The sequence below is a fragment of the Manacus candei genome, unplaced genomic scaffold, assembly GCF_025592945.1.
Source record: "Manacus candei isolate 608988 ecotype Guabito, Panama unplaced genomic scaffold, ASM2559294v1 h1tg000061l, whole genome shotgun sequence".
In the NCBI taxonomy this organism is placed as follows: Eukaryota; Metazoa; Chordata; class Aves; order Passeriformes; family Pipridae; genus Manacus; species Manacus candei.
Window position 1 is genome coordinate 6201496 of NW_026138109.1, and position 14451 is coordinate 6215946.

Genomic DNA, 14451 nt, shown 5'->3' on the forward strand with positions numbered 1-14451 from the left:
CTGTGGGGAGCCCACAGCCCTGGGGCAGCTGCCACTTGGGAATGATGCTGGTACTGCCTGCTGTGGCAATGCACAGGTCTGAGGGTGCACTACCTGCAAGGGCCACATCCCCAGGAGCCCACAGCCTGCTGGTGATACCACAATGCATGAGGCAGCCTGCCTCAGTGCCACACACATGGCTACACCTGCCCAGAAGCAGTGGACAAGTGACCCTGTGTCCCCTTTGTCATCACCAGCCCTGTCTGCTGCAGGGCAATGAGCACTAGTGGGAGGAGGCACTGCACTGCGTGGGCTGCACCCCCTAACCTGGATGGGACAACACTGTCTCAGCCTCTGCTCCTTGTCCTGCCCCATGGTCAGACCTGTGGGCTCGGCACCCATTGCAGCCATGGTGACCGTGGTGTGGTGACAGACACACAGGTTGTATATGTGCCTCAAGGACAGGGTTTTTCCACTCTGCTTCTCAGAGGGCTCAGGGTGGACTGAGGAAGAGAGGGGAAACCCCACTTACCCTTCTCACCACTCTGGGGTCTGCCTCAACCTCCTGAGCTCTTCTCAGCCCTGCAGGGGTCTTCAGGAGTGAATCCCAAGGCAAAGCTCTGCATCCTAGCAGTCACATCCTGGCTCAGCAGAGCCCACCCGCCAGCAGCCCCCCTCCCTGTACCCCCGGGGACAGGCACAGGGAGATTTACTGGATGCTTAACAGGATTAGCAACTGCAGGCGGGAAGGCAGCTATGTAATAGGATTGCAATCTAATTAAAACTGCTGCTTGGGAGCTGGGCCCCAGCTGGCCAGAGCGAGGTGGGCTTGGGGGGGCTGTGGGGGTGACTGGGAAGAATGGTGGGGTTGTGTTGGGCAGAGCAGAAGAGGGGATGAGCTGGCAAGGGTAGTGGTTCTGCCTCTGTCTCTGGGGTTTGTTGGGGCATATAGCTGTGGGGAGCCAGCCTGGTGTGGAGGTGTCCTGGGCAGCCTGGGCAGGAGCCCCAGTCACTGTGCAAGGACCAAGGGACCTGCATCTGCCACTCTCCTTCACTAAAGAGCTCACTCTCCAGCCCTATCTCTGCCATACAAAATGCCCTGTCTGGTCTGGCCAGGCAGCTGATTAAGGATTAATTTTTTAATTAAAAACATTAGTCACTTCACCAAATGCAACCCCGCATCAGTAGCAGACCCCAGAGAATGAGGAGCTCATCTTTAGCTTTCTCATCAGGAACATGCTGGAGTGCAGGGCACACTGAGCACAGTGTGGTCCTACACCAACACACCCTGATTTCATGGGGATGTTAGTGCTCCATGCAGCATCTTACCTGTCCCTCAGCCCTTGGCTCACTGCAGAAGTGCAAACCCACTGCTTGTCAAGTTTGTGTAGACCCCTACAATAACAGAGCCTGCAGGGGGATGAACTTTCCCCTTGCAAGCAGCTGTGCAGCCCCTGGTCTGCCCCACAGCAGACACTGTGAGGTGACACATGCAGGCCTGGACCCCTGTCAGAATTTTTAGCAGGGTTTTTTAACACGGGCTTTGGCAGGGTTTTTGGCTGTCAGAGATGCCCAGGGAAGCCCGTGGGAGCCACGCACCAGCTCTGCTGGACTCTGCTTTTCCAGGCTGGCGGCGCAGCTCAGAGCTCCCTCTCGTTTTAATTAAACCTGCAACTGCATTTTTCATCTCAAGGACAGGCCAAGCATCCGACCGCGCTGCCTAGGAGGGAGCTCAGCCAAGCAGCTCTGGAGTGGATCTAGGCACTCTCTGCCAGCCCAGCTTGTCCCCAGGGGCCCATGGGCTGCCCACTGAGAGCTGGGAATCCCCATCCCTTCACTTCCCAGTCCCAGTGGGGTAGAAACCCACTGTCCTGCTCAGGAGGCTGGGACAGCTCAGGGGGCACTGAGGTGTGCTACAAGTACAGAAGTCCTGCAGGACGGAAAGGTTTTTGCACCGTTCTCCTGGCACCAAGCACAGAGAAGCTGCTCTCCCCTGTGGGACACCCAGAACAGGTGTCTGGGTGCCTCTCCGACCAAGCCTGACTGGGAGCATGCTGGGACACACCATGGGAAACTCCACATCCCCTCAGTCACCTCCACTTCATTGCAGGGTCAGGAGCACCAGCCTACTCATTCTCACTCATCTTGGTGAGCCTTGCTCTGCCCCAAATGGCCTCCAGCCTCTGCCCCATAGGGGTGCACTTGGGGTGAAGGCTGGACTTTCTCTTACCCTCCTGCTGAGAGAGCTGGGGTGCCTGTGGCTCCCACCCCCCCAGCGTAGATAGCTTTCCTGATGCTCCATCCCTGCCTCTACCAGGCACAGCAACTACATAACCATGGCAACAGTATCCCTATAACAGCCAGGTACATCTGACATCTCCATGGCAACCGACTCCGGGAACAGCCAGCAAAGAGCTTCGTTTCCTCAGTGATGGGGAGGGATGTGGGGGTCCAAGCCACACCACAGCAGGTGGTGTCAGGAACCTGGGGACAGGCGCAGATGGGAAGAGCTTTTGAGCCGAGGCCTGAGGCAGCACAAGACTTTGTGTCCTCTGTCCTGACCGGGAGGCTGAGGGGGACACAGGGAATACATGAGAAGGGGCAGCCCTGGGGACAGTATTATCCTGACTCAGCCTCCGGCAGCCCAGCCCCATTCCTACCTGCTGGGCTGTTAATGCCATTGGCCAGCATTCCCTGCTTGAACAAAACTTCCTCGGAAATGTGTATCCCAAAGCCAGGACTGTGCTTCCTTCTGTAACCTCCTCCTAACCCAGATCCCCACTGCAGGGATGCTCTGCCTGTTGCCCACACCCTGCCCACCCGGGGGAGCTGCTGCGCCCTCCCACCATCGCCTGCCCATGTCTGCCGGGCCGGACTCACCATCCAGCATTCCTGACGCAGTCTGTCGTTGCAGACGGCAATTGCATGCCATGCAACTTTAATGTGTCAGGCCTGAATTATTGAGACCTGCAGCAGGCTGCGTGCACGCAGGCAGGACTCATCATCCCTCCTCCTCTCCCTCACCATGCTTGCCTGAGCAGGCAGCAGCGAGTGGGGGCTGACAAGAGGTCCCAGCTTTTGGGGTTTCCCTGGGTGCATAAGGGTGTTGTGCTCCTTGCAAACAATGGGGGCTGGGAGGTGTGGGTGGAAGGGTGGCTGTTAGTGTCACCAGCTTGGTCACCTGGGGGTTGGTGGGTCCCCAAACATTATGTTACCTCAGTGGGGTACAGGGATAGATGTGTAGGGAGGGATGTGCAATGCTTCTCTGCCCCCACCTCAGCATTTTCTCCCTGTATCCTTATGAAACCTCATGTCCAGAGGCATCAGATCTCCTAGGGCTGTGCTGGAGGTCCTCACCCCTCTTGCTCACTGTGCTGCCAGACTCCACAGTGATGAAGCCTTTCCACCTCAGTCAATGTAAATCCCTTGTGGGTGCAGCCAGAGCTTGCTCCCTGACCAGGCATGACTGTCACCGTGCCTCTCTGGGGATGATGAAGGGCTGGGAGGATGCCCCAGTTGCTCTCTTATTTTGCAATTTGCCCAGCGCACCCTGCAACCACTCGATGATTTTCTCATCAGAGTAGCAAGGCTTGACCGCCCTCCCCACGCAGACCCATCCATCACCCACAGCTGGCACCACCACACAGCTCACAGGCACTGGAGCTGCCTGCCCTGCTCTGCCCCTGGCTGTCCCTCAGCCTTGCAGACAGTGGCTGCACCACGGCCAGCCTGGGGGAACAGCTCAGGGCTTGCAAAGGAACCCCATTTCCCCTGAAGCAACACACACACAGACTGCTTGCTCAACCTTCCTTCTCTCCCATCCCCTAGCCCATGTTTCACACTCCCTGCTACCATCCCCAGCCTTCATTTCATGTCAGGGACCCCTCAAAGCTTCAGCTCCAGTCTGTAGGATGCTTGGAGAGGGCCAGGTTAGAGCCAGGTACCTGCAAAATGGGAGACACAGCTACAGACAGAGCAAGCCCAGCTCCAGCGCATGCTCCTGCTTTGCTCCTGCTGTGGGTATCTCTCAAGGTCCCTGTTCCCAGGTACACCCTGCCATGGGTGCCTGCCCCACGGAACTCAGAGAGAATTGAGGATGACCAAGCTAGCCCAGAGAAGGGACAGGGGGTTCTGGGATGGATGTGCTACATCAGGAACCAGCATTGTCCCAGCAGCACCCCATGCCACAACACCTGGATGTGTGAAGAAACAGCAGGGTGGCAGGGCATTGGCACTGGTTTGGCATGAGGGTATGGGTTCAGGGGCCATGGAGATGAGGGACAAACGGCTTAGCTGCACCCACGGGGCCCAGAGTATTGCAGTGGGACTGTGTCTAGGGACAAACAGCAGCTGCCACTGGCTGTGTGGCTGGAGGGGAGCAGCAGACAGGAAAGGGGGACACTGAGACATGAGAAATCAGGAAAATGTGGCAGTGATGTAAAGCACCATGATTTTCAGCTGCTGTTAATTGAGTTTCTTGGAGCAGTTTGTGGGGGAGCCTACTGGGGGGCCGGACTCAGGACTTTATCCCTGGCAATTTATAAGAGGGCTGTTGAAGAGCTGCTCTGTCGAGCAGAAAAACCACTTGAGTTGTGCTTAACTTCATCAAGGGAACTGCATAGAAATCAGGGAGCTTGCTAAGAGAAATTAATAGAGCAGCCAGGGGGGCAGACTGCCTGCAGACAGCATGAGAACTGCTCAGAGCCGCATGCTGGAGACTTCCAGTGAATGAACATGTCCTTTAACAAGATTTGCAAGGCCAGCACGGCCAAAGAGCAAAGTGGGCAAATGGGTGGGAAAGGTCATTCCTCAAGGAGGGGAGCTGCACCAAAATGAAGAGCACGTGGAAGGGGATGAAGGTTACATGGAAAACCAGAGCAAAACAACACCCAGAAAGACTTTGAAGAAGAGCTTGGCAACAGCCTAACATTGCAACTAATTTTGTGGTGCTAAATTTGCTACCATAGCAATGAGGCTTTGAGGATATCCAGGGGTGCATCAGAGTGCTGTGACACAGACCTATCCCTTTGGATGAATCTTGGGGTAGGACCTGTGAGTCCTGCAAGCCTTTTGTGTTAGGATGAGGAAGTCCTGTGTTTCTATCCCTGGAGCAGACATCCAGGGCCCACGAATCAACACAGAGGGATGCTGCTGAAGGAGCAGCCTCGACTCATCCCAGACGGTGAGCAGGGGAAAGATCTCCCATGGGCTGCAATTGCAAGAACAAAGTCTACAAGTACAAAATGCAGCTGCACTTGCTGTCAAGTGATAGAAAACTAAGGCAGTTACTCTCGTGAGAAATCAGCCTTGCACCAACAGAAATCAAGCTGTTACACCAAATGCAATCCTGGATAAATTTATCTGAAGAAGCAAGCCTGCAGAGGAAGATAAAACCATGTTAGCAGAGGCTGAGAACATTGTCCATAGGATGCAAAGCCACTGTTCCCTTTATGGCTTGCAGATTAAAATTTTCTCTTAAAAAACATTCCCCCCCACTCAAATACTACCACTAAAATTTCCCTTGAGTCCCCAAGTGCTAAGCAGTATGTCGTTATGTATGAACAGTGCTCTCAAGGGAAGCTGCACTAAAGAAATCACATTGAATCTTCCTGTTGGAGTGTGAATGGTGCCTACAATGAGGAGAATATTGCAGTTTATTCTTACTTTATATAAGGATGCTTCACCACCTCCAGAGCTAAAACACAAGACTGCATTTTGAAGAGGAATATTTTTGGCTAAAATTAAATGGACTTGGAACAAGTGCAATCCAGAGGCTCCCGGCTCAGCAGGAGGGGAGGTAAGTCCCCGAGGGCTCTGTGTGCCAAGTCCTCCCGAGAAGCTTTGCCCCAGGGCTTGCCTGCAGTCAGCAAATCTCCTGCCAGCACAGCTACAAATCCCAGATGAGCCCATGAGGATTGTTGTTCTAATTAACTAATGAAGTCGTCTCCTGTTGGGAAGATGGATAATCTGAGCTGGAGGCTTCCTCCCTGTTGGGAGGGAGGACCTGGAGTAACACTCAGCCGCACTCTCGGGGGACCCCATAAGTGTTTGTGCACCCGAGGATCGGGGTGCAGTCCCTGCTGCAGGGAGGTGCCAAGTGCTCCCAGACACTGAGCATGTCCCTGCATCCAGCCTTCAATCTGCCTTCAGAAACCCCTGCCTGACCCCGTCCTCTTTTTGGCAGGTCCAAAGGCAGCCTGGCTGTTCTTATTCCTGAGTTTTCCCTTTGGTCTCATCATTTTCAGGCAAATTACAAGAGAAAAATTAACGTTTGAGGAGGGTGAAATCTGTGCAGGATCTTCCTGAGCCACAGCCATGAGCAGCAGCACAGGAGGATCCACTTCAAAGGGAGGAGCCAGTTCATTAAAAAAGTGATCTAGGGCTTTTGATATCAAGATAAACATCCTGATACACTTCAAAGCAGCTTCCACTCCTTGTCCTTAGACACCCTCTCTTGCTTCACTTAACTTCTGGATTTTGGAATTATACTTCTGCCTAATCCATCCTGTGCTGCATGCCATCTGGATGGTTGTTTGTCAGGGTTGATTCTGGATGCTGCTTTGTGGCATGGGAGACCTTCAGGTCATGACCATGAGCCTGAATACTCTGTTATTACCTTCTGTTCCACCTAAGAGTTGCTGGTGAAAGCTCTTACATTTCCATTGAAAAACATCATGGTTTTGAAAAAAAGTGCAATAGGGAAGTGCCCAAAGGCCTACTGGGGCGCCTGATTGCCCAGAGGTCTTCATCCCTCCAGACACCCTGCCAGACCCATCCGTGGCAGCAGGTTGGGCATTCAGCAATCTGGGAGAAAGCACTGGAGTGTGAACATGGACCACTTGCTCAGGGAGAGGAGTGAAGAGGCAGGAGCAGTATGTGGGAGTCCTGCTGCATCCTGGTTTACCTCATGGTAAACCTCTCCTTCAGCATTTGGACATCATGAGAAGGATTTTGCAAGGCTCAAGAGGCAGGAGGACTTTTCCTAATGCCAACACCCCAAGCTTTTGCTGTAGCTTTAGCATGGTGGCCACTAGAGCTGGGCTGCAGGGTGAGCCATGACCGTGGGGTACCCCTCACCAGGTCACCCCAAGGCTTGGGGTACTCTTTGGGGCAGGAAAGAGTAGGGGAGGGGCTGATGCAGTAGGGAAGCATCAGGACTGAGCATGCAGCTACTAGCAGGCAACTATAGATGCACTACAGACACAGCTTAAAGCTGACCTCAGGGAAGTAATTTGGGTCACACTCCCTGTACCCCAGGTTTGCAGGGTGGGACAGGCTCTAGTAGGCACACAGCCTCACCTCCAGGTCATGGTGTGGTTGTATTGGCTGGGAGCAGGGTACAGGGACAAAGGGGTTGCTGCCACTGTTAGGCAACAACTTTATTATTTCAGTTCTTCCAATTATTATACATAGGCTCTGGGCTGGGGCAGGCCATGCAGGAAGGAGGGGATCAGGGGAGCAGTGAAGCTTTGAGTTGTTGCAGAGTGGCATAAAACTAGGGGAAAATCCCTACCCAAGGGGTCTGCTCTGGCTCACCTGGGGGTCTCATGGCTGTTGAAGTGCAGCTGTCCTGTTGCAAGCTGCTGTGTGGGATGGAGGGGGAAGAAGCTCTATGCCTAGGCTGCCCAGAGCAGAACCCTCACAGTTCCTAGGCCATCTAGGCCTTGCATGCCCCAGAAGGAGCCCACCTTCCTCTCTCCAGGTTTTTCCTGTTCTTCTGGCTGTCACCCCAGCCCTGCAAGTGGCAAGACACATTGCATGTGTCTGGAGCAGGAGGGTCTCACCAGCCACAGGGCTTGTTTCAGATGGACACCCCCAGGAAAGGCTTTATCTCAGACCCTTCCACACCTGCATCACCTTGTGCCAGCCCGAGTTAACCTTGACACCACCTTCACTGCATCCCAGGACTGGGGGGGGTCGCTGGTAAAAGACTGCCATCCAGCCCTGTCCCACTGCCTCTCCGGTACCCCCAGGCAGATGGAGCTCGTCAGCCCTGTAAGGCCATCCATCTAAGAGAAGGTCACTCTAAACAAACCTACATCCTGAGGACCTCACTACCACTGTCCGAGCTCGCTCGGCCCCGGCAGATGAACCTCAGGACTAAAGGGTGGGCTCAGTTCAGCGCACACTGTGTCTCACCTAAAAAATCCACTGCGCAGGCTCGAAGGGTTAATGACCTTTCCCAAATCTTCGCTCTCGAAGACTGGCCATACACACATACACACCCCCATGAGCCCAAGCTGAGGCGGGGAGCAGGGCGGACACCCCAAGTCATACGGTGTGGGATGTTTTGTGGGCAGAGAATTAAGCGGAGGGTGCAGTGCAGTCCTGCCTGGCAGGACACCCCCGTGCCTGCCCAGCAGCCCACCGCACCAGGGAGGAGGGGGGAGCGACACAGACCCGAGAGGGGCGCGGAGCGGGGTCACCCGCTGGGCACTGCGGGGCGACCCCTCCGTTCTGGGGCACAGCCCGGCCCGTGGCGATGCCGCAGCCCCGGGCAGGACGGGCTGGGGGCACGTCGGACCCTCGCGCCGGAGCCGCCCCGCAGGGGAATCCCCGCCCGTGACGTCACGGGGACACCCCCCCCCCCCCGCGCCCCCTCCCGGAGCCGGATTGGCCGCGCCCGCCTCTGACCCACGGTGGGCCCTGCGATTGGGTGACGTACCTCGGCCTGGTCCCGCCCCCCGCTCTTTCCTGGCCTCCTATTGGCTGCCGAGCTGTTACTCCGGGCTGGCCCCGCTCCTCATGGGCGTGCTGTTACCCCGTGCTCCCCGGCGTGCTCACAGCGCACCTCCCACTGCACCCCCTGCACCCCCAATGACCCCCACTGCACCCCCACTGCACCCCCACTGCACTCCCTGCACCCCTACTGACCCCCACTGCACCCCCTGCACCCCCTGTACCCCTCACTGCACCTCCCACTGCACTCTCTGCATCCCCTCTGACCCCCACTGCACCCCCTGCACCCCCACGGACCTCCAGTGCACCCTCTGCAACCCCTCTGCACTCCTTGCACCTCTCACTGCACCCCTCACTACATCTCCACTGCACCCCCTCTGCACTCCTTGCACCCCTCACTCCACCTCTCCCCGAACCCTCACTGCACCCCCTCAGCAGTCCCTCTGCACCCCCTGCACCCCTCCCCACACCTCTCACTGCACCCTACTGCACACTCATCTAATCCTCCAGAATCACGGTACCGCACACCACTTGTCTCCCACCTGCACCTCTGGTGCCATCCCATGCACCCCTGACCTGCAACCCCCAGAACACCCTCCAAAGGCCCTGCTGCAAAACCACTCTCCCCTGCAGCCAGGCCCCCACTGCAGGCCATCCCAGAGCACCTCTCACTGCCCTTCACCTCCTGGCAGGGACCTGCCCCCACTTTGTGTGGGAGGACAGCCCGTCCCACTGCCCCAGCACCCTGGGGCTGAGGGAATGGTACTTGGTGTCCCAGGGCTGGAGGAAGCAGGCTGTAACCTCAAGTGGGGAGCATCGCAGAAAGGCAGGGAGCAAGCCAGGGTTTTCAGTGGGGTGGTGGGGATGAGAACAGGGTGGTAGGGAGCTCAATGGGATGGTGGCAAGCACAGCAGGGTAATCAGTGGAATGATGGGGAACACAGCAAGGTAAGGGGGGAGCATGGGCAACCACAGTCCAAAGGTGTCCTCCCATTGCAACCTCACTGATGCAAGTGGCAGAGCTCAGGAAGGGAGATGCCACCTGTCTGCTATCTTTGCCCACCCTGACGGGTCCCAAGGAGAGAAATCCCGGGCAGAGCTATTTGCAGGAAGCCGTGAGGCGTGGGGCTGGAGCTGTTGGCCAGCAGCCAGCCGCTTTCTCCTCCTGCTTGGGAGCACAGAGGATGTTTTGTGTGCAGCAGTGGGATCACTATCCCCACCAGGGCTCGCCCCACTCCCGGCAGCCCCCACAGGCCCAGGCTCCCTGCCCACCGCATCACAAGGCCAAGGTGCCTCCACAGCACGCTGTTCTCTCTGACTCAGGGTGCACAGCTGGTGTGGGATGAGGGACAATGCCACAAGATGTAACGCGTTTTCCCAGCGCTGCTCACCCATGCTTCTCCCCTGCCAGATGTCGTCTGGACTGTGATGTTGTTGCTCACTGATGCTGTGGCACCTGCTGGCCCCCAGCCACCTTGCTAGTAGACCATGCCCCTGACCCCTCTCCACGGCTTGGCCACAGGTGGGGTGCTCCAGCTTGCTGGCGTGTGCATCTGGAGGATGTAGGGTGTCCTGGCAAGCCCCTGGAAGATGGTGTGTCTAGTGGGGCAGGCATCTGAGGCAGCAGTGGGCCAGGGTATGTAGCGGGAGTTCATGTACATCTTGTTGAGGAGCTACAGGGACATGTACTGAAATCTCACCCTGAAGGTCATGCACGGTATCAGAGCAGTGGATACACCCTGATACATCCTCAAGATGGATGACAGCTGCTTCAACATGGACTGCTTGCCCAGCCTCCTGGCATGGACCAGCCCCTACATGGTGTTCCTACTCTTCTGGCAGAAGTGGCAGGCCACCTATCAGCCCTCCATCAAATGGCACTGCAGAACTACTGTCCTGACATCTACCTGCCCTACATCAGCAGAATTGACTACTTTCTCTCCCTGGATGGGGCAAAGAGATTTTGGAGGCAGCAAACCGCCCCATCCCCTTGCAGTACGTGCACAAACTGCTGAAGGTGGTGGGTGCTGGGGCAAGAGACAGTGGCCCTCTTGCCAAACACCACATGCCATGGCACGTCTGCAACTACTGTTACCTGATGGTGACCCACGTACTAAAGCAGGAGGATCCCTCCTGGAGCAGGAGAGCCTCACTGCTGCATGTGGGAAGCCCGCAGCACTGTCTGGAAGTGACCTGCCAAGGACCCAGAGGACAAGGGCCTATGGCTGATGCACAGACTGCCCCTGCAGCCCCAGTGCCACCCAGCATCGCCCACCCCAGCCTCTTCCCTTGGAGAGGGATGCACCCTGGCAATCCGGGCTTCCTGCCCTCCAGTCCTGGAGGCCCCACTCTGCTTCACAGCCCAGCAGCATGTTCCCCAGGCAGGGGTCCTGCCTGCGCCAGGTGCTGCTGGAAGGGGCAGACAAAGCACATCTGCACCACAGTGTTTGGCCTGGGAGTTTCTGAGGCTGTAAATAGCCAAGTTCCCCTCCTCCTCATCTTGAAAGTGAGAAGGGGAACATCCCCCAGAGAGGGGGAAAGAATTGGTCAATTGTCATCACTGGTAGAAAAGCTATTTTTAATTTTATTAAAATGTCTCTCTTCTATAAACTTTCAAAATATCTGGAACCTCTGCTATACAGATTTGTGCTGTGGCTGCGTAGCAAAGCTGTTGCTCCTGGGGTAGGTGATGGTGGCACTTATGGTGGGGTGCAACTGGTGGCACGGGACAGCTGAGGCTCCTCTTTGCAATCTGGAGAGGTGTGGGGAGTGCCAGGGGAGCAGGGCATTCCAGGGCCACCCTCAAAAAGGGGCACATGGGAGATGTAGTGGCTAAGGGGGCCAGGATGGGTCTGTGGCCGGAGCAGGAGCTGGTGCAGGGTCTCTCCCACCTGCACGAGGCTGTGGGAGAGGAGCTGGAGGTGGGAGACTGTGTCGCTGGCCAGGCTCTCCAGCAGTGCCTGCTGCTGCCGTGATGTCTGCAGGATCTGCACCAGCAGTTGCTGGACGTTCTGGAGCAAGCTCGCCACACCAGGCCCTGCAGTGAGAGAGGAGTCAGTGGCAGCAAACCCTCACCATGGCTCTGAGAGCTCCCTGTGAGGCTTTTGGGATGCTGCAGGGAGGACCCACCATGAAGGCTTGCATCTGATGCATCTTCACCTGCTGCCGGCTGCTCGCTCAGGGCAGCTGTCTCTTGGGAGCCTGAGGCTGCGACAGCCACTGGCAGCATTTGGTTTCCTCTTCCCATCCCCAGGGACGTCTCACCAGGAAAATGTGCCACGATAGCTTGGCATGGAGGAAACAACCAGAGTGATGGAGGCACCCAAAGCCATGCTCAGCTTCACCCCACACAGAGACCTGGGGAGGCACTGCCTCTGGGAGCCCAGGCCCTGCATTCCTGCTGGCAGGACAGGACAGAGCTGTCCCCTGGACCAGGACAACTTGCTCAAAACTGCATACACTTACCAGCCTTTCCCTCTGTTCCTTCCTGCTTCAGGTCAGTGTGACAGCCTGGAATGAGAGCAGATACAGCCTGTGAGCTGCAGCAACCTCCTGCCCCAGGGCGCACAAACAGAGTAGCCAGGATATGATGCTCACCCAGGATGGAGACAGGAGGGAAGCAGCAACTGGTGTCTGCAACGAGAACTGTATCAGACCCTGCTCGTGGGGCTGAGGGGATTTACTGGGCTTTACTGGGCTGAGCAGGGCAAGGAAAGCCTTACATGGCATGGTGGGGGGTGTGGGTGGCACTCCAGCGATGTGTTCCCCACCAGCTGCTGGGAGAAAGCAGAGAGGAGAGATACACCGTCTGACAGGACTTGGCAGGGGATCACCACCAGCCCAGGGTCTGCCTGGCTTGCCTCGGCCAGCCCCACAGCCCAACATGCCCTAGCCACAGCTCCACAGTGCCCTGCAGGGCCCCAAAGCATTTCAGAGCTAGGTACAAAAGCAGGAGTCACTCACCCACCACTGCAATGCAGCCACCCCTGGGCTGGAAGGCAGCAGCGGCGGAGCAGCGCGCAGGAACGCTACACAACAGACTAGGACTGGAAGTGAAGGAGAATCCCACATCCACTTGAAACTGCAGGGGGAATTTAGGGAGACAGAAGGCGGTTACCCAGTGTGGGATGCTGGCCGGGGCACCCACGCAAATCAGACTCAGGGATGTATCCTGCACCACCTCAGTGCCAAACTCCCTGGAGGGGTGCAAGATACGCCCCTGGGTGGGCTGCGGGGCATGGGAGCTGCAAGCACCTCTGGCCCTCACACACAGTCCTAACTCATCCAAAGACCTATGCTGTTACTGGGGAAGGGGGGAGCCAGGACCTGACAAAGGAAGGGGAGTCACATGCCCTGCAGTGCCACACAGCCACAGGAGACCTCTGGGCTGTATTGGGGCCACTGGCCCTTACAGACTTTGTGCCCCACAATCTGCCATGGGGTGGCCAGCAGGCTTGCCATGACCTCAGGCTGGGTCAGAGATGGAGACCCCTTCCTGCCCTGTCCCAGCCATCCCTTCATGCTCTGGGGCTAGTTCGACCTCTAGTTGAAGCCTCTGGAGGGGGAAATCCCAACGCTCCCATCACTGAACATCCCTGATAAGGGACACGTGATGGATCCTCTGATCCCCTAAGCCCCCCATTCCCATTATGCTGGCCTGGGCTTGGGCTGGAGCTGTGGCCGTGCAGCTTGGTGCAGCAGGGCAGGTTGGTACTTACGGCTCTCTGGCTCATCCTTTGCACACCGCAGCAGCGGGGACAGCAGCGTGCCTGGGGTGTCCCTGCTAACATCGTGCCCTGCAGAAGGAAGTGAGGGGGGTGCAGAAAAGAGCTTCAATAACTGGGTGATGAGGGGTGTCTGCCACCCCACAGACAGGACAAGCCCCACTCTGGCTGTCTGAGCCCACAGGTACCTGGTGGCTCTGGCGAGGATGAAGACCGAGTGGCAAGGGCTGACCTGCGCTTCCTGGTGGGCAGTTTCACCAGTTCTAGAGGACGAGAAAGACCATCAACATACCCTGGCTGTCCGGGCAGCATCAGTCCCCAAGCAACCCACATCTAGCCACCCTGCTAAGCCCACATGCCCGTCCCTGGCACCCACCTGGCATCCTCCGCTCGCCAAAGACGGGCCGCCCGGCTGCCTTCCATATACTTTTCATGGCCCGGTAGTGCGGAGGAAGCCGGGGCGAGTGGTGTCCTGCCCTCCGGCGCGTCTCCCGCTCCGAGTGGAAAGCCTGCTTGAGCGCCTTCCACTTGGAGCGGCACTGGGCCACGCTGCGCCCGTAGCCGGCCGCCGCCAACCCCCGGGAGATCTCCCGCCACAGCGCCTCGTTGGGTCGCGACGTGGAGGCCATGAGCAGGGCGGCCTCCCCCGAGCCCCCCACCAGCGACAGGAGGCTGCTGACCTCCGCCTGCGTCCAGGCTCGCCCCCGGGGCATCCTGCTGGGGCGGCGGGGGGCGCCGGGGGAACGCTCGGCCCCGAGCCGGGATCAGCCCCGGGGCTCGGCCGTGCGCTCCCGAGGGCGCACCGGGAGGATGCCCCGCCGGGGCGGCACCGGGAGCCGTCGGGAGCCAAACCGGGAGTCTCCCCGGGGAGCTGCACGGGGAACCGCCGGGAGTCGCCCCGGGAGCCGCAACCGGGATCGCCGCCGGTCTCAGCCGCAGCCGCACCGACCGCCCCTGCGCCGCACCGGGCGCCGCGCCGGGAGCTGCCGGGAGTCGCCGGGAGCCGCATCGAGCATGTGCAGCCCCGGGAGGAGCCGCTGGGAAACGTAGTCCGGATGAGCCATCCTTCC

General features: G+C 57.9%; 1 protein-coding gene across 5 annotated transcripts; it reads right to left on the reverse strand.

The window, feature by feature from the left end:
* Positions 1–11240: 11240 nt before the first annotated feature.
* On the reverse strand, positions 11241–14217 carry LOC127478653 (uncharacterized). 5 transcript variants are annotated; one of them, XM_051804638.1, is made up of 8 exons: positions 13758–14217; positions 13570–13644; positions 13376–13453; positions 12380–12430; positions 12255–12290; positions 12123–12167; positions 11787–11942; positions 11241–11694 (listed from the first exon to the last, which is right to left on the reverse strand). In XM_051804638.1, exons 1-8 carry the CDS (start codon positions 14092–14094, stop codon positions 11357–11359), a joined length of 1116 nt encoding a protein of 371 aa, XP_051660598.1. In that variant the 5' UTR covers positions 14095–14217; the 3' UTR covers positions 11241–11356. The 5 variants fall into 5 exon arrangements, with proteins under 5 accessions (XP_051660598.1, XP_051660597.1, XP_051660600.1 ...); XM_051804637.1 differs by having other exon boundaries at positions 12380–12433; XM_051804640.1 differs by lacking the exon at positions 11787–11942 and having other exon boundaries at positions 12380–12433.
* Between the last annotated feature and the right edge of the window lie 234 nt (positions 14218–14451).